Raw genomic sequence first — 19190 nt, 5'->3', positions numbered from 1 at the left:
ATATTCGAGAGTACATCATGGAGATGTCTCATCTTGCTTTAAAACTCAAGGCACTAAAGTTAAAGTTGTCAGAGGACTTACTTGTGCACTTGGTTTTGATATCCCTTCCTGCATAGTATAACCAGTTTAAGATCAGCTATAACTACTAAAAATAAAAATGGACTCTTAATGAGCTCATTTCACACTTGTGCAAGAAAATGATGAGATGAAGCAAAAACATATTGAAAGTGCTCATCTGACAGTAACCTCTAAGGACAGATTAAAGAAAAAGAAAAGGACTAAGGAAGTTGTAGTTGATCCTCAATCGCAGAAAAAACAGAAAAGACATCAGGACCCAAAGTATAGTTATTTCTTTTGCAAAGGGGAGGGTCACATGAAGAAAGAATGTACCAAATATCATGCATGGCATGAGAAGAAAGGTACACTCCTTACTCTAGTTTGTTCTGAAGTTAATTTGACTTCCATGCCCAAACACAATTGGTAGATAGATTCTGGTGCTACCACTCACATAAGTGTGTCTTTGCAGGATAGCCTAAGTTACCGACTGCCAATTGATGCTGAAAGATTCATCTATGTGGGCGATGGCAAAATAATTGAAGTCAAGGCAATAGGGACATTTTGGTTGTCATTAAAGACTGGAAATTTTTTAGATTTGAAAGAAACATTTATTGTGTCATTTTTTAGGCAGAATTTGGTTTCTTATTTTTATTTTGGACAAATACGGTTATTCTTGTTTATTTAAAAATAATGAATTTAAATTGTTTCTTGACTTAAATCTTATTGGGACTGGTTCTTTATCTACAATTGACAACCTTTATATGCTTGATACTATTGCCTCGCTTAATGAAACCTTGTAAGTAAGTTCTCGTGGTACAAAACAAAAATTAACAAACGAGAATTCAGCTTTATTATGGCATAAGCACTTAGGTCATATTTCAAAACAAAGAATTGAAAGACTTGTGTCAAATGAAATTCTTGGTTTCCTTGATTTCACTGACTTTCAGGTTTGTGTTGAGTTGTATAAAAGGAAAATGAACAAATATAAAGAAATTAAGTACTGAAAGAAGAACAAACGTCTTAGAACTAATTCATACATATATTTGTGAACCCTTCCCTATGACTTTTTGGAATGGTCAACAATATTTTATTACTTTCATAGATGACTATTCTCATTATAGGTACATATATTTGATTCATGAAAAGTCACAGTTCCTGGATGTGTTCAAATCGTATAAGGACGAAGTTGAAAACTAACTTGGAAAAAGAATTAAAACCATCATATCTGACCGCGGTGGCGAGTACTATGACAGATATGATGGATCAGGTGAACAATGTCCAGAGCCTTTTGCTAAGTTCCTAGAAGAATGTGGGATTGTCTCTCAGTATACTATGTCAGACACCCTTAGCATGAATGGTGTTGCTGAAAGACGAAACAAGACTCTTAAGGCTACAATAAGAAGTATGATTTCTCATTCTACCTTACTAGAGTTCCTCTAAGGAGAAGTATTAAAGACTGTAACCTATGTTTTGAACAGGGTACCCTCTAAAGCAGTAACCAAGACCCCATATGATTTGTGGACAGGCTGAAAGCCTAGTTTAAAATATTTTCATATTTGGGAATGTCCAGTTGAGGATAGGCTCTACAGGCCATATGAAAAGAAACTGAATTCAAGAATGGTTAGCTACTATTTTGTTAGGTATTCTGAAAGGTCCAGAGGCTATAAGTTTTATGACCCTGCGAATAAGTGCTTTTTTGAAATAAAAAATGCTTGTTTCTTTGAGGGTGCTGAGTTTGGTGGGAGTGATAAAGTAAAAGACATTGCCTTTGAAGAAGAGTCTTTTTCTCTTTCTACAGTTGTGGATGACAATGATCAGATTCTCATTCCTGACATTGTTCCCACAAATTCGTATCAAGGTAATGTTTCAGATCTCTCTACCCAAAACCAAGTTTTTACTCTTGGAGTTCAAATTCAACAACCTCAAGAAACACCTCAAGAACCAGTGCCATTAAACAGTCGAAGTGATTGAGCAGCATTTAATGCTTTTGGTTTATAAATTCCATTCTCTTTCACCTGATGTGCAGCTAGTACATCCTCATCTCTTGTCGTAACAATGATTCTACTTCCTAGACCAAACCAATCTCGCTCACCTGCTAATGCATTGAGCTCATTTAGATGATTGACATTGTCTAGAATAAGTAGAACTTTCTTACGACGAATTCTCCTGCTAATCACGCTAATTCCTTATCCAGTACTGCTTATAGATATATCCTTGGTTTTTAATATTTCTTGAATGAGCTGTGTTTGTAAAGTAACAAGACCGTTGGGGCTTGTTGACATCGTCGCAATATCTGAAATGAAGCTACTGCTGTCAAAAGTAAGAAATATCTCATTATAGATGGCCTTCGCAATTGTTGTCTTTCCTATCCCTCCTTCACCGCAGATGCCAATAATGCGAACATCTTCTGCTTCAATGTCCAGTAGCTTCATCATAGCTTTTACACGAGTTTCCATTCCAACAGGATGTGCAGCCACATCGAGTGGAATCTTATTTACTTCACTAAGAACCCTCTTGACAATAACTTGAATGAGCTTTGCTTCGTGCCTGCCGGGGCAATGTTACAACACAGATAAGAGACATAATTGAAAACAATGACATGAAAACTAAATACAATAGGAGAACCATATTTCCTGAACAAGATGATGAATCGTAGAAAGATTTTCAGGGCTCCAAAAAGACGAGCTAGACTATACAGGCCTAAGAACGAATTCTTGTGGTAGATAACTGAAAATATCCATTATGCACATCACCAATATTGCTGACTTGCAGAGAAGTAGAGGTTCAAATCTATAGAGCATCTAACATGCACTTGATATAAATTGACCACCAACACAAATAGTTTTTAGCATAGACTCTTCATCCATTGCTTTTCTCTCTCATTTCTTTAGGCAGGATATGAATGGTTCATGCTCAATGGCTATTTAGATAAAAAAGATGAATTCACCAATAACTGTATGCGACTAAATCACGCCGCCCATCTCATGAACAACGATTGATAGAACTTGAGAGAGAGAGAGAGAGAGCATACCCCTGGGTCTCTGTCTTGAGATCATATCCAGAAACTTCCCCTATTTTCCTCAATGCTTCCCTCCAATCCTTCACCTTCTCGCGCAATTCCTCATTCTCTTGATGTTCCATGAATGCAGCTTCAAACGGACCCTTTACATTCCTCACCTCTCGGGGCTCCACGTCATAGAAGATGGGGAGGACCAACCTCCTACACTCCACAATCTTGGTGATCTCCATAAGGCACCACTTAGATTCAGCATAGCGTTTTGAGAAGATGGGTATGAATATCTCCGACCCCTCAATGAATCTGAACAACTCGCCCACTCTGCTGCCCTTCTCCAAATCCTCACTATCTATGAAGACGTTTATGCCTCGCTGCTTCAGTGCTTCATAGAGGTGGCCGGTGAAACCCTTGCGAGTGTCGACTCCCCTGAAGCTCAGAAACACGTCGAAATCAAACCGGGGACGCTTGTATGATGATGAATTCGAAGGCTGCAGCTCGTTGGTAATCTCTCTCTTCGCCATCTTCTCTCGGATTACTTCTCTAGGGATGATTGGTTTCCCTTATCAAGCAATTGTTGGTAACCCTCCCTCTTGGTTGTTTTGTTGGCCAAGAACACCTTGAAGATGAAGTATCATCAAATTCTCTGTCTCTCTGGGAGATTCTGTGTGCCTTTGAAGCTCAAAGAGTATAATAGTAGCAGAAGAAAAGGCCTTGGTCAAGAAGACTTCCATTAAAATATTAGCAGATGAAAAGTAACTCCTAATCTTGCCAAATAACAAATTGAATTCGCTCTGTTGACTTTGTTTACTTGTAGAGCTGCAGGTTATTTGAAGAGTTCCAATAGCACGAGCAATTTAGTTTTTACAAAAGTGAGCCACTATAGGTTTTCTCAGAAAAATATCTGCAAAGGCATACAAATGGAAAAGGTACGGTAAAACTATTTCAAAAATGCTTTTCATGTTAATATTGTGAACAAGACATTGTATATTTTGAAATACTGTAGTTATTGTCATTATATTGGCTCTTGAAAATATAGCAATAAAATTGTAAAAATTTAAAATATCAATGATATTTGTTACATAGTGGCTTGAGATAGACTGGCCTACCACCAAGGGACTCTAGCCAAAGCCCAACAACAGAGATCAAACTGCTTAAGTCAGTTAAGCTAAGTAGAACTTTTACTCAATCATGCCTGAACTCCTTAGTTTTCTCCATTTTCCTTAGTTCCTTAGCCACCACCAAACGCTAGTTTTTCTTTTTTTTTGCTAACCTAGGAAAAAACGTCTCACTAACCAAGTTCATCAGCATAAAGCCCCATGCTTTCTCTTACATGGTTTCAAGAATACTGCGAAAATATAACATGGATGGAAATGGATGTGTTTCGCAAAGCCTAGCTCTGGCTGGTGCTTTCTCTTACTTGATACGGTTTTGCATGTGGTTAATTTGGTTTCATATAGTAACAAAATTCAGACTTATGACACTGATCCAAAACTAGGAGAGGAGAAACCTCTTCCTCCAATAGATTGCAAAAAATTAGAATAAATCAAAAAAGGATTTACAAAAAAATTGAAAGTAGGGCATTGAGACCCTCTTTGCTTTTATTAATATCCAATGCTCTCACTATTTTTGCTTTGATACATAGAACCCCCATTTATACTAGTGGGTACCCCGATTCATAATTATGTTATATTTTTCTTTGTAATTAGGGTTAGGTCCTGCTATTAATTGAGAATTCTTACCAAATTAGGTAAGTTATATATTTAAAATACATGACTGCATATCTATATAATGCTTGTTGACTTCGTCGACTTTGCTTTTTGAATCACCCTGTAATAAGGAGATAAGTCTCTGTCAAAATTCACTACATATATAATACATATGTAAAAATTTGACTTGCTCGTTTGACCCACTAAATAAACTCGGATAGGTCCGAAAATGGTGGCAAGCAATCTTTGAAAGTCTAGATGTAGACTTCGAAATAAGTTATCCAACGACTCAAAAATCGCTCAATTTAGATATCGTGGCCTATTGAAGTTGCATGTGTTGGTTTGCTTTCTTTATAGACTCAAATGATAACTCTGAATTATTCCTAAATCCAACCTGTTTGGCTATAACTAGATTAGAGTGCACCAACTGCAGGCGCATGCAATCGACCAAAATCCCTAGAATTGACACCTTAAAAGTATACAAATCAATGGTCTAACTTTGTAAAGAATATAAAAATTTTCATTTATAACAGAAAGAGAGTATCAAAATTGCAATTTACCTATGACGAATATGTATTGGAAAGTGAGGATAGTGGGAGAAAATAAATAGAACAAAGTCTTGCCAAGAGTGGTAATAAACCTTAAAGGCGTGCATTTTAAAAATTTTTTTTTTTAAGATAAGCAATTAATGAATGTTTGTTTTCATGATTTTCCCATCTCTCGAACGAACTTGATAGTGCTTAAACGATGAGATGTTGATATTAATTTTGCAGTCATGGTTCGCATAAACTAATATCGTGCTATGCACGTTCAGTCATGGTTCGCATAAAGCCCACGCTGAGAACTTTGCACGCTGTGTCAGTCGAGAATATTGGTGAAAACATCAGGTGCCATCACATTGGCACACTTATAGTGTGCCGCTGCACCTGATCACCCTCCATCTTGGGAAAAGGCCTTTCAGTTGTGGGGCCCAAGAAATGATGGTGGGCAATGAGGTGCAGCGGCACACTAAAAGTGTGCCATGTGACACATGGCACCCGATCCTCCCTCAGAATATTTACGTATGCAGATAACGTAAGACTTGTGTAAGTCCGTCTAAATTCTCACTTGGCGTTTGTGTGCACGCAACCCCGTTCCTTTATGAGGGGCCACCATCGTGATGCAAACACAAGAACATGACCCTTCCACGACACATTAACAAACCCTAAAGGAGTTGGTAAATAGTCATTTTCGTCCTCAAAACTTTTACCGACAAAGCCTTTAGTGATGGCGCCAGTCGCAGTTAGGTATTGCCAGTAAAGAGTTTTGCTGATGGATATTTCTGCGGTAATGGTTTTTTTTTTCTTGTAGTGCGAACGTAGATTTAAGACGGGTCACTACTCACTGATGCGCGGTTGTTCTGACAACCAAGATAGAATGTCATGAAATTTTCATTATTTAATTATTATAAATTATATATATATATATATATATATATATATATATATATATATATATATATATATATATATATATATATATATATATATATAAACATATTTATCATTACAAGTATTAAGAAAAGTCATTAAAATAAGGTTGGACGGGCCAAACTATGAGCTAGCCTATTTAGATATCCGAACCTTGTATTGTATGAACAGGAGAATCTCGACTTGACTGAGCTGTCTAAGCTTGTAAATAAATAAATACATATATATGGGGAAGGACTGTCCAACGAAAAGATCCAAAATTATTGATGTATTTTTATCATTCATTTACATTTGGATTATGAATATTTGATGTTTAGATGCATTTTTTAAAGCGCTTAAAATCAATATCCCACAATACTTTGTATTCTAAAGTTTAAAATGCATTAATTGTGAGCCATCATTTTTTCACATTTCAAAAAATATGCTTACATGTCTTAAAGTCTTCATATAAACCATATTTCTTACTAAATAAATTATAAAGAACAAATATATTAGATCCCATAGATGAGATGAGATCGTTGGTTGTAGATTTTGGACCTTCCTTTTGTTGGACAACCTTCTTTTCATATATATATGTATATATATATATATATATACACACACAAAGTGTTTGATGATACACCGAAGGAACGTGCATCGTTGATCACAATAGCATGCTTTTTTTTCTAATCCTATTTCTTTGACCGCCACTAAAAGTCAAAAAACTTAAAAAAAAACACATGGAAACCCCTGATGCATTCGGACACGTTCTGTGTTACTCCCGTTTATATATATATATATATATATATATATATATATATATATATATATATATATATATATATATATATATATATATATATATATATATATATATATATATAATAACTAGAATATAAAAACTGAAAATATGAGATCTGCTGCTTGAACTGCATATTCAAGCATTTTCAACATTTTTTTTGGAAACCCAACCATGTAAATGTGTTTGGCATGATAAATTTGTTAGGAATAAGCTGTTGGTTCATGTATTTTTGATGAAAAAATATGATTTTTGAGTGCTTGAATATTTATGAAGATTATGAGCCATTGATTTTAAAGCCTTAAAAAAATCTTGTTTATGCTTCAGAATCGGATGATTCAAGAGTTGGTCCTTATAAAACCAAACATCTAGATCACATCCATACGGTTAGATTCAAGAGAAAAGAACAAAAGATTCATAAAAATCGTAGTTCACATAGTAGTTCTCGTATTCCGGTGATTATATATATATATATATATGGGGTAATGTTTGCAGGTACAAACACCCGTGGATGTCCACAACATAGGCTGGTTTGGTACTATTAGACTTTATAGACAGATTCAGCGTGTTCAAAATAGTGTGGATCAACTATTCAATCATGTTTACAATGAAAAAAAAAGATTCGAGAAAATTTTGCACATTGTAAGCCATTGATTTTTGAAGCCTTATGAAAACCTACCTATGTTTCTTAATTAAATGTATGGTCTAAGGGTCGATTCCCAAAGAAAAACATGTAGACTGCATCCGTAATATTAGTTTGATGAAAAACAAAAAGAATGAAAAAATACAAAAAAATAGGCATTTATTCCTACAAATATTTCTAGCAAAGAGCATGTGGGTATAGTTGAAGTTTACAGTCGTTTGTATGCACAAACACCTTAGCATTTTTTTTATTCATTTTTTTATAAAATTGACCCCATTGATGTGATATATATCCTCTTTTTTTAGTAGGAACTGACTTTTGAATCTCCCGAATTCAACCTATCTACAGGTTTTCCCTGGGATGCAAATATCAGCAACCCTATAAGCACTATTTTTTTCTTACGAAAAAGCATTTGACAATTTCCACTAAATACACCATGCCCTAAAGCCGCAAAAATAACTTTTAGCAGTAGTCGCTAAAGATCAAAGGGTCTTTAGTGGCTGTTAAGGCTTTGGCAAAAAAAAAAAAAACAATTGAGGTGACGGGCGTTGTGTGGGCGTGCATCCAGTCTTTGGTATGTTGAGAAAGAGGTAGGCATCTCTCTCTCTGTGTACTCTGATCTATGCACAATCACCATCTAGATTGTGGTTGTTTTGCTCTTATGTTTCTCTTTTGTCTCTCCCATCCAATATTCTGTTGGATGTATTTTGGTAATGTTGAATGGTGAATGTTCTCTCTCTCTCTCTCTCTCTATATATATATATATATATATATATATATATATATATATATATATATATATATATATATATTAGTAATGAGCACCTATCGCTTTTAATAGTCTGGATTTTTTGAGATCTAACGATCATGATGCATTTAAATATGCATGCAACTTATTTAAATGGTAACTGCTTGCTTTTCGAATTCCCAATAAAAGAGAAATTGGTGGGGCATTGACTAGAACTTATTGGTGGCTGCATGTTGATTTCATTTTCCAGTCCAATGAGTACCAATGGATAGAAGTGAAGTCAAAACACTCGGACTGTGAAGTGCTCAGTCATGGACATATATCAGAAAAACAATTTTATATCTAAAACATAATGAAAAGATTACTGGATTCCTAAAGAGGGCTCTGCTCATCTGGTGGGAATGACTTGAAAGTCATAATAAATGTCACCAATACGTTTAAATTTTCAATCCAGTTTGGTAGTCCTGTTAGGCATGCACAGCTATCTAGAAGCAAGACACACGGAGATTATCTAGGGATGCAATAAAATCTGGTTACTCTCTTATCCAGGCAAATGAAAGATCAAGCTCTTTTAATTGCTGCATATCCCATGGTTGCACCCGCCAAGAGAGGCAATATCTCATGTGAAGGACTATTAGAGAACTCGATTGGGTAACCATGCATGCTATGAGATGTATCAAGGACGGCAAGGTCCTCAAAGTTGAAACTACGGGGCAAAAACCTTAAAGGCAACCTTGTCACTTTAGTTTTGCAGATAGATGCTTACATTGGCCTTTGGATTTGAGATGGTTGATGCTGAGCAATCTGAGATTGGACAAAGGTGCTAAAACCTTTGGCGTTCAAGCATTCATTCGTCCTTCCACCCTCCAGATCTTTTTCCAAATTCAAGAAACAAATACAAAACCAAATTTGGGCCAAGCCTGACAAACCATATCTGGTCTTATCTAAAAAACATATCTGGCCTGTTTGCATCTACATTCTCGTTATATATACAGTCCCATTTGGCAGGATGAGACTCGAGAAGAAACTTACCAACTCCAACCATTAGGCAGGATGTGCGCGCCATTTTCGTTTTTTTTTTAAACAGAGGGAACGGGGCCTATCTGCCTAAATGGTAGGATTTGGTGAGAGAATCCGAAGTCGACGTACTTGCATCTCTGTAAGATTCGCATGTGGCATCAATGTTTACCTTAACAAGTCTCTCCTTCCATTCGTTCCTAAGCCCTTTAGGACCTATCATGTTGAGGATTATTAAGGATTTCAGTTTCTCAAGGCCGCTAACTTCTTTTAGACTTGTGCAGCAGTAAAGAACCAATTCCTGTAGGTTCTCCAAGTTTGAAACATTTGAGATTCTTTCCAAAGAAGACCAGCAGCGGGCCTTCAGCCTGATCAGAGAAGGGGGCAGTGGAGGGCGGGGCCACCGGAGCATATTGTGCCAAACTTTATTCCTCACGGGTCAGAAGCGGCATACGTGTGTGTGTGGTGAGGTGGAGCTTATGGTGATGCGCATGTTGCTAAGTGAAAAGTTCATGCCTTAGCTATGGCATAAGGCGGTAGCACGATACAATGGTACATTACTCATAAGCAACTCAACAAGCAAGCTAAAGTGTGCACCATAAATCTCAAGTCCATATGCTGAGTTTCATGCGCCGTGCCATGGAATACTCTTCGGCTACCCGCGGCCATATGTCATGCTTCGAGAGTGCTACACCACCCGCAAACCATCTTAAATTTGTGTCCACAAACGAAGCCTTCCTTGCAAAATTCATATGCTATGGTCGAATATTCTTGCGCTTAAATATAGGTAAAGAACTCGTCTATGAAGTCAAAACACAGAAATGAGCTATTTCAACCAGAGGTGCCACATCAGTGCTCACGCTGGCTCACCCGAACTTTGGAGTCGTGCATCTCCTTGCACGTTGAGAATTACTGAGCCAAGATCAAAATCTCACTGACACATTCATACGTGACGAAGACCCTGGTACAGTTGTTTCGGCAAAATATGAAGTCCATGTTTGAGAACTCCATTGAAAACAAAAGCATTGTATTTTCAAGGTTAGGGTTCCTCCTATTGGCGGGGGTTAGCGCCCATAACACCTATATAGGAGACCTTCCTCTTGACTTGCATTTGTGCACCACCATGCAGTCCGGAGTGGGCAACCTGTATATCTCGTGAGTAGCATATCAGAGTACACAAGGGTAATCACGAGCATACAAATTCTCTATGGGCATCAACAGGCATGCGCAGGGCTCACTCTTGCTACCCAACCTCACACCCTTGCGAGGGGCTCGACGAGTGCATGTCGAGCAATGATGATTTTTCTTGTCTAAAGAGTTTCACTACGTCAAACTAGCAACTGACTTAGGCTAAGGTTTGAAAGGACTTCTCCATCGCAGCACAGGGTTACCCGTGGGGCGTGCGCTATGCTTCGTGATGACCGCAGGTGCCAAAATGTAATATGCCCCTGGTTCTGTGCGACTCGAGAACTCGATACTCACTCCAATGTCTATGATGTGTATTCAAATGTATACCTGACTCTATCGACCTTCGACTGCACGTGCGCTCATCACAGGAGGTGATACACCCATCCCTCATCGGCTTCAATGCTCGTACGCTAAAGACTTTGGCATCACTCAACTCTATCAACCCATTCGACTCTGTTGCTTCAGATATTTTGTTGTGTTAGGCATGCATGGGATATGTATTGTTCTGAATTCACTTCTGTCAGGCTTACACAGCTTCTTGCCTAAGGCAAGCTACGTGTTGGATGACCCAGACAACCCATCAATCTACCTCTCCGCACGAGTCAAGAAGATGCGGAAAAAAAGAATGTGACAACTGGTATCAGAGCATACCACATTGGTATAAGAACTCATCAAATTGGTCTCAGAGTTTCCTTAAGCTATTATCGATGTCTGCTTATCAGTTTTAGTCATCGTTAGATTTGCCCAGACTGCTATCAAAATAGAAACTATATTCGTTTATATCTTCTTTGTTGGCTATTAGGTCTCTACTGTTATCATTTGTGTGAACATTTCAAGTTCTCTACATCATTTCTTACTAGTCAGTTCATGACAGATTGATTGGGACACAACACACCACAAATGTGAGTTGTGGTGAAGTTTACACTTAGATATCTATCATCTTCATCGAGGGAACTCCCAACACTATTGGAGGCAAATATTACCTGATCGAGTTTTTAGACCCAGACCTAACTCCTATACTTCTTCCACTCCCTAATAATGCCTGGAGTCGCAAGGGAGTGACCTGTGCCTACTACATGCCCCTTTTTCTATCGATGAATGTTGCTTCACAGTTAAGTGTGGTGATTATAAAACACTTTTGTAAGGTTTCGTGGTGATGTTCATATCTGAAGTTGCTCACTTTTGCACGAGATGTGGCTCATCGGTTGGGCACCTTGCTGTGATGACCCTTTTCTCTTCAAGCACATTAAGGGGATGTATTATGCTTTAATCTGACTTCGTAGGTAAAGTTTGTTCGATTTCAGTGCTCATGCAATGATGTAGTAAAAGAGTCGTATAGCGCAATTAGTTGATTCTATACACCTTCTCAGTGGAGAAGACTCGTCAGAATGCCTCTCTTTTCCCACTCTATTTGGTTCACTCATTCAACACCTTGCCTAATTGGTGCCGCTCGCGCTCGTTGACTATTGGGTTCTACAGGCTCTCCATCGTCAATATCACCTACTTGGTTCGTCTTTACTCGACCAATTTCTTCACCTACCTTGTGCCGGGTCACAAATGACACTATCAGGATTGCTAGTTCCTAGCACTTTGTCCTTACAACGTGTTACACCTCAACGATCATCTCAGACTCAAACCCTGATTTGACCTTGAGGTGCTTGTACCATATCAAGACTTTGATCTAATTAAGTCTACCATAGGAAAAACCATTTCCAGGTCCTATAAAAATTACATGAACCAGACCCGGTTCAAACCCGATAAAATAATGCTTTTAACTTTTCACATGAGAAAATCATGGATCTTAATCGAAACCTGGATCAGACTAGGTCTAGCATGGAATTTCACAAACCATACCCGGCTTCATATACTAATCGGAGTCTTCTGGTTCGACCCAGATTCTAACCGAGCCTCCTTTCTTACTAAACTCTAACTCTATAGGGTTTGGTATGGTTCAAGCTAGGGTCAAACCCGATCCATTGACACTCGTACTGTTTGTGTCAAAAGGTTGGTGAACAGGGAATATATGCCACAAGTATTTATTATCAAGATTAAGATGAAGTCATTGGACTCTGCCTACATCGCCACACAAATACCCTTAGAAAAATTGAGGAAAATAAATTTGCAACTTGACTACCAACGAATCCACTTTAATCAGTGTAACTTCCAAGAAATCATGAAGTCCCATATCTCCCTGTATCCCTGCTCCAGAAGTGAGCTAGATTCAGGTCTTGCTTAAGTACCTGCCTATGTGACACAGGCAAATCGCATGACAGCATTCTGAGTGGGCCCCACAGCAACAGAATGCAGGCCCCACTCAAAATGCTGTTTGTGTCAGATAGGCAGGCGGTTAAGCCATCCTTGTATCCCTAAGTGAGCCAGAAGTGGCTCAACAGATATTAATGGTAATAAACATAACAACAAACTCATCAAACCATCAAGAAACAACAAAGCACGAATAACCTCATAACATTCAACACGTCCGAAATACAAACGACGATGAACTCCCTCAAAGTGGGAGGGCAGAACAAAACAACAGAACGAGAGTAAACAGAGCAACAATGAGGATGGATATGAAATAAGCTTTTCTCAAACATAAAAGCTTTTGTATTTCATTTTATCACCTATTGTATAGCACAATCCTCGAAGAGGGCATGGAACAAAGTTGTGCAAATGACTCAATCAGAGGAACCAACAGCACCAGCATACTCATTAAAGCACACTGCGAGAGATTCCAAGCAAGTTGGATCGTAAGAAGCATGCACATCGCCCCCATACTGTGAAATATATTTATCCCATTGCCCTTCAAAGTACACTGCGAGAGGTTCCGAGGAAGTTGGATCGTAAGAAGCATGCACAACTTTGGGTGAAATATCTTCATCCCATTGTCCTTCCTCCACTGCTACGTGAAACATACCACTATGGAATGAGAAACTAAGAAGACGATCACCATCTTTAAATTTGACTTCCTCCACTGTTGTTGTGGGTGGCATATCAATCACTTTGGTGGTCTCAGAGACTTTCTGGCTGTCGATTCCCAGCCCATTGAAGCACAAAATGACTTCTGTGAGCTTAGTTTGAGTTGTCCACATCGTGGGAAGCACAAAAGATAATTGCCGACGCGCAGATGGGCCAGGTGTCCAATTTCCAGGAATGCTGAACTCCGTCAGATGTTCGAAAGTTGCCTCCTGAAATCAAGGTGCAAAGTTAAACACATGAAAAAGAATTATAGATAGGTTCTGTAGCCTGCCTCTTTCTGCAGCTTTGTTTTTACTGTTTATCTTTCTTTTTATGGCAGGGTGATTTCTCAACGCCATGGTCAATTTCTTCCCATCTAATAAAAACTTTTCATCGATTCTCAAAGTAAAAGAGAAAGCAATATAGGAAATATAAATAAATAAACTAGGCAAGATTGTGTGTAGGGAAAGAGAATCACCTCAACAAGTTTCTTCTTCCATTCTATGCTAAGGCTGCTGCATCCTCTCATGTTCAATATCCTCAGAGACTTCAATTTTGCAAGGCCACCAACATCTCTTAGATTCTTGCAATCACAGAGAATGAGCTCCTTTAAGTTTTCCAAGTTTGAAACGTCTAGAATCGATTCTAAAGCATAACAAAAGCCGGCTTCGAACTTGGTTAAAGTAGCAGGTAGGCAAAGTATGTGCTGGATCATTATGCAATTGTTTAGACAAAGATTCTTGAGCCGAGGAAAGCTGCTTGTATTGGATGGTAAGCTGCACAACTTTTGGTCATCAACCACCAAGGTTTCCAATAAAGGTAGAGATCCAAAGCTAGTACCAGTCCCACCTTCTAAGGTGTTACATTGCCCAATACTCAGTTCCTCCATGGAGCAAAGATGAGAAAACCTGCAAGGAAGCATGATGGAAGGATTGCCTTTGAGAGTCAGAACCCTCAACTGTGAAAGGCATCCAAAGTTACCAGGGAGTTGTTTGAGGCCACAGTAATCCAGCCGTAGGGTAGCAAGGTTCTCTAGACAACCAAAATCATCAGGCAATTTGATTATTCGAGTATGATCCATTAACAAATGCTTTATATTTTTCATCTTTCCCATCGAAACCGGTAGAGCTTTTAACCTTTCACAGTATGAGGCAGACAATACCTCAAGCAATTCCATTAATCCCACAGAACTTGGGAACTTTTCGATTCTGTTATTGTCTAAAAGGAGCTCAACAAGATTGTGTGCTTTTCCAATCGAGTAAGGTAATTTCTCAAGCCTGCATCTATTTGCACTCAATTTTTGGAGCAATGTCAGGGATCCTATTGAATCAGGTAGTCTTCTAATGGGAGTACCATCCAGGACAATATTTATTAGAGATTTCATATCCCCCAGATCTTGCGGCAAAGCCGAAATGTTAGAGCAATCAGAGAGAATAAGATGCTTGAGTGACTTCAGCGTGCAAATTTCGTTTGGCAGTTCATTCAGTGCTGTACAGGACTTCATACTCAAGAAAACCAATTGCGTAAGGTTCTTAATGGATTCATCAACTTCAACTAATCCATGGCAGTTGTCAAGTATCAGCTTCTCTAAGTTTGGGAAACCAGAAAGATCAGCAGTTGCTAGATTTTCACAGCCAGACAGGTTGAGGACTTTTAATGCAGAACACTGTCAATAGTAAATGATACGAGTAAGAAAGCAATTTGCATGAAAATCATACCAAGTGATGTTATTCTTTTAACGAACCTTGTTTCTTAACCATAAGTTGTCAATGCTGATGCGATTAATCTTGCTGTCAGAAAGGTCAAGGACAGCTGTTTTCTGCAAGCTAACATTGTCTGGTAGCCATGCAAAGGGACAACCATGCCATTCCAACCATCTCAACTCCATACGAAGCTGTTGTAATTCACCCACAAGATTTGCATTATTGATTCTCAGCAGTCTAAGATTTGGCAAGTTTTCAAAAGCTTGAGAAGTCAAGCAACTCTGTTTTCCATCTTCAAACTGATTGAAATCAATAAAGATGCCTTCAACTTTCTCTGTTCCCTGTTGGTAAGCATATAAATTAATTGTAATCATGTGACACTATAACTGGAAACAAGAGACAAATAAATTATCAAGTTCACTTTTACCTTGACATTGTGCAATACATCAAGTGCTTCATCATAATGCCACAACCTACTACGCTGCTCGGGGTAGAAAAGGTTTTGCTGTTGCACGATCCATCGTCCCATATCTCGAAGTTGATCATGCATGTCCAACGTATTGTCCTCTTTAATTTTTATGAGAGATTTGGACAAGAGTGATTTGATTGGAACTTCAGGGATAAAATCATTTGTTCTCCATGCATGGGCTGTGATTTCACTATCCATTCCAACAAAGAAGCATGCGATATCAAGAAATATGCACTTCTCTGCTTCCTCGAGTGCATCATAACTTATTTTGAGCCGTTTTATAATTTCTTTTCTTGGAACTTTCTTTACCTCTATGATTTTGTTATCCCAAGCCTCATCATGTTTGGTATCAAGGAAAAGTGGTCCTAATACTTCAAGAGCAAGGGGCAGTCCACCAATAGCTGAGACAGCTTTCTTAGATAGTTCAACATACTTCTTAGGTGGTTGGTTTTCCTGAAAGGCATGATAGCTAAACAGTTGAAGAGCTTCATGTTCATTCAGTTCTTTAGGACGATAAATCTTTACATTGAAGCTTGCATATCAAGCACACTCTCATCTCTAGTAGTAATGATGATTTTACTACCATCAGAAAACCAACTTTTTGCACCTGCCAATGCATCAAGCTGGCTTTTCTCATCAACATCATCAAGGACAACAAGAATTTTCTTGCAACAAATTCTGTTTTTCATCACTTTGATTCCTTCATTAACATCACCTACTTTAAGATGCCCAGTTTTTAAAATCTTTGAGATCATTTCGTTCTGCAATGTTACCAGACCATCTTGTTGCTTGGATCTCTTCCCCACATCAAAAATGAAGATACTACCTTCAAAATTGGAAGAAATTTCATTATAAAGCGCCTTCGCTATAGTTGTTTTACCAATACCCCCTATGCCATGGACTGCAACCAATTGAACATCCATCCTTCCAATATTCAACAGCTTCATCACATCATCAACGCGAGAATCAATTCCAATTGGGCGTTCTGCAACATCCAATCGCATCATATCTTTTAATTCACTCCAAACCTTTTGTACAACCATCCCAACAAGTTTTGCCTCGTCTCTGCCAAGAATCAATATCAGATGGAGTTAATACATTTAAGTAAACGGAGTAAAATATTAGCTTCAATAAACATTCATACAGACGCTATTAGAATTATTTTTCTCAACAACGAGAAACTTGTCATATTGGAAAACTTTTATACGAACTTTGTTGTTTCAAGGGGCTGATGCTTACGGGAAAGGAACCTTGACCATCCGTCCGGTGGTCAAGGCCCCTTCCACTGCACCAAACCCCTTGGGGATGAAAAAATGTAATGCATTTACAACATTGATTTTTCAAATGACAAAAAATACAACTCCTATATCGAAATTGGGCAAACCATATGCCGAACCTCAGTAAACGGAGCATATAAGTCACATCCATGGAGTTAAATTGTCTAAGAAAAGGAAAAAATCAAAAAATGAAGTTTACTAAGTGCGAAGGCGTTTGTACACATAAATCATTTGAAGATAATAATATTAATGAAGTTGAGAGAGAGAGAGAGACGGCAACCATGAGCATCTGACTGGAGATCGAACCCAACAATCTGTCCAGCCTTCCCTACCGCTTTCCTCCACACTTTCACCGTCTGTTTATCTAACTTGGGGTTCCATGTGTGCTTTCTAAAATGACACTTGAACGGTCCCGTTTGGTTGCGCACATCGCGGGGGTCGATATGGAAGAAGATGGGAATAATCAAGCGGCCACACTCGGTGATCTTGGAGATCTCTTTGAGGCACCACCTGGAATCAGCGTAGTTGGGAGAGAAGATGGGAATGAACATCTGCGACCCCTCGATCTTCTCCATCAGCTTTCCGATCTCCTGCCCTTTCTTCAACTCCACGCTGTCCTTGAATGTTCGGATGCCCTGGTTTGCAAGGGCTCGGTAGAGGTGGCCCGAGAAACCATTCCGCGTATCCTTCCCTCTGAAGCTTAAGAACACATCGAACTCGAATCCACGGCCTTCCATTGATAGTAACAGTGGTGAAGATGATGGTAATGTGTAAGTTGCTGCTACACTTCAGTAGTCTGGCCCGAAGTTCTTCTCGATCCACGTATCTATATAACAATAGATGCACGAGAACTTTCCTTCAAAACCAAGTTAACGACTATACAACCAACAAGATTCGAATCCAATTAGGTCCAATTAGATTGAACCTGAGATGCCAAAAGTTGCATCCACGATGACTGCTAATCCGTGTTGTAAACGCTTCTTCCATGAGCCCCCCCCCCCCAATAGGGATGGCAGTGGACCGGGGGAAAGCGGGGCCCCGCCCCGCCTCACCCCGTTTGGACCGGGGATGAAGGGTATGAAACAGGGATGGAGGCGGGGGTGGAGGATAAAATCCATCCCTGCCGCGGATGCGGGGCGGGGGTGGCCGTGCACTTTTCCCCGCCCCGCCCCGCCCCGTCCCCGCCTAATCCCCGCCCCAACCCCGCCCGGACCACTTTTCCCCGCAATATCCCCGCCCCGCCTCATCCCCGTTTGGACCGGGGATGAAGGGTATGAAACGGGGATGGAGGCGGGAGTGGAGGATAAAATCCATCCCCGCCGCGGAGGTGGGGCGGGGGTGGAGGATAAAATTTTGAGGCGGGGCGGGGGTGGAAACCTTGTCCCCCGCCCCGCCCCACTGCCATCCCTACCCCCCAACAGGGCAGGTAGCTACATCTCATGTTCGGGGTCCCAAAGAGTGCGACTCGTATCCCCATGTATGTCAGCATCACTTAGCATTGGAGTTTGATGCAATTGTAAAGACTTAAGTACCCTTTCATCCATTGGTGCAAAATAAATGACGATTCTAGAAAAGGAGTGGTTATAAAGACTTAAGTATCCCGAAGATGTTTATTTAAGACTCAGTCCCTGCACTACAGGATTATCCGAGAAAGGAATCCCCCCTAGAGAAGGCCATGAACATCAACCATCACCTTCTCTCCCTTCTCTTTCTGCTTCTGTGCACATCCAGCAGACGATCCTACATTGCTCCATCAAACACCGACTGACCTGCATACTGACTGTAGCATCGTTCAACTTGATGAGTTGTGGAGCTTGATTCAGAGTTTTTGCCCTTACAAGAGGAGGGTCTGAGGGCTCCCCCGGTGTGGGTAGCATCATTCAATTTGATGAGTTGTGAAGCCTAATTCAGAGTTTTTGCCCTTACAGGAGGAGGGTTGGGGGCTCCCCTCAGCGCGGGTTCCGCTGCGTGGTCAGTGGGCGGGGTCCAGGGGGGCGCCCATGGCAGGGGCAGCGCTCCCGGACCAAAATTTTTTGAGGCCTTGCATAAATTTGCGCGACGCAATTTTCATAAATTGCGATGCCGAACATCGCCCCCTTGAGCACGATCTTCGCCGTGATCAGGCTGTAGTCGCCAACCATTCCGATGGCAGTCTTGAGGTTCA

General features: G+C 39.7%; 3 protein-coding genes across 3 annotated transcripts; all 3 read right to left on the bottom strand.

Moving 5' to 3' along the window:
* Positions 1 to 2243: 2243 nt before the first annotated feature.
* Positions 2244 to 3594, bottom strand: LOC149827134 (TMV resistance protein N-like). Its single transcript, XM_090018443.1, has 2 exons — positions 3089 to 3594; positions 2244 to 2604 (listed from the first exon to the last, which is right to left on the bottom strand). Exons 1-2 carry the CDS (start codon positions 3592 to 3594, stop codon positions 2244 to 2246), a joined length of 867 nt encoding a protein of 288 aa, XP_089874569.1.
* A 9469-nt stretch (positions 3595 to 13063) lies between these two features.
* LOC149827133 (uncharacterized) lies at positions 13064 to 16753 on the bottom strand. Its single transcript, XM_090018442.1, has 5 exons — positions 16298 to 16753; positions 15708 to 16202; positions 15322 to 15621; positions 14056 to 15243; positions 13064 to 13807 (listed from the first exon to the last, which is right to left on the bottom strand). Exons 1-5 carry the CDS (start codon positions 16751 to 16753, stop codon positions 13298 to 13300), a joined length of 2949 nt encoding a protein of 982 aa, XP_089874568.1. The 3' UTR covers positions 13064 to 13297.
* Positions 15708 to 17829, bottom strand: LOC149827132 (toll/interleukin-1 receptor-like protein). The gene is made up of 2 exons (XM_090020235.1): positions 17307 to 17829; positions 15708 to 16814 (listed from the first exon to the last, which is right to left on the bottom strand). Exons 1-2 carry the CDS (start codon positions 17761 to 17763, stop codon positions 16762 to 16764), a joined length of 510 nt encoding a protein of 169 aa, XP_089876361.1. The 5' UTR covers positions 17764 to 17829; the 3' UTR covers positions 15708 to 16761.
* Positions 17830 to 19190: the final 1361 nt, after the last annotated feature.

The sequence above is a fragment of the Nuphar pumila genome, chromosome 10, assembly GCF_984573655.1.
Source record: "Nuphar pumila chromosome 10, dmNupPumi1.hap1.1, whole genome shotgun sequence".
NCBI classification, from domain to species: Eukaryota; Viridiplantae; Streptophyta; class Magnoliopsida; order Nymphaeales; family Nymphaeaceae; genus Nuphar; species Nuphar pumila.
This window is presented reverse-complemented; position numbering and strand designations above follow the sequence as displayed.

Coding starts and splice junctions, on each gene's coding strand:
- LOC149827133 (XM_090018442.1), bottom strand. CDS start 16,753: ATGCGATTGGATGTTGCAGAACGCCCAATTGGAATTGATTCTCGCGTT. Junction 15,622..15,707: donor ATGTATTGCACAATGTCAAG/GTAAAAGTGAAC, acceptor GCTTACCAACAG/GGAACAGAGAAAGTTGAAGG. Junction 15,244..15,321: donor ACTTATGGTTAAGAAACAAG/GTTCGTTAAAAG, acceptor TACTATTGACAG/TGTTCTGCATTAAAAGTCCT.
- LOC149827134 (XM_090018443.1), bottom strand. CDS start 3,594: ATGGCGAAGAGAGAGATTACCAACGAGCTGCAGCCTTCGAATTCATCA. Junction 2,605..3,088: donor CTCAAGACAGAGACCCAGGG/GTATGCTCTCTC, acceptor TTGCCCCGGCAG/GCACGAAGCAAAGCTCATTC.
- LOC149827132 (XM_090020235.1), bottom strand. CDS start 17,763: ATGGAAGGCCGTGGATTCGAGTTCGATGTGTTCTTAAGCTTCAGAGGG. Junction 16,815..17,306: donor TCTCCAGTCAGATGCTCATG/GTTGCCGTCTCT, acceptor GATTCTTGGCAG/AGACGAGGCAAAACTTGTTG.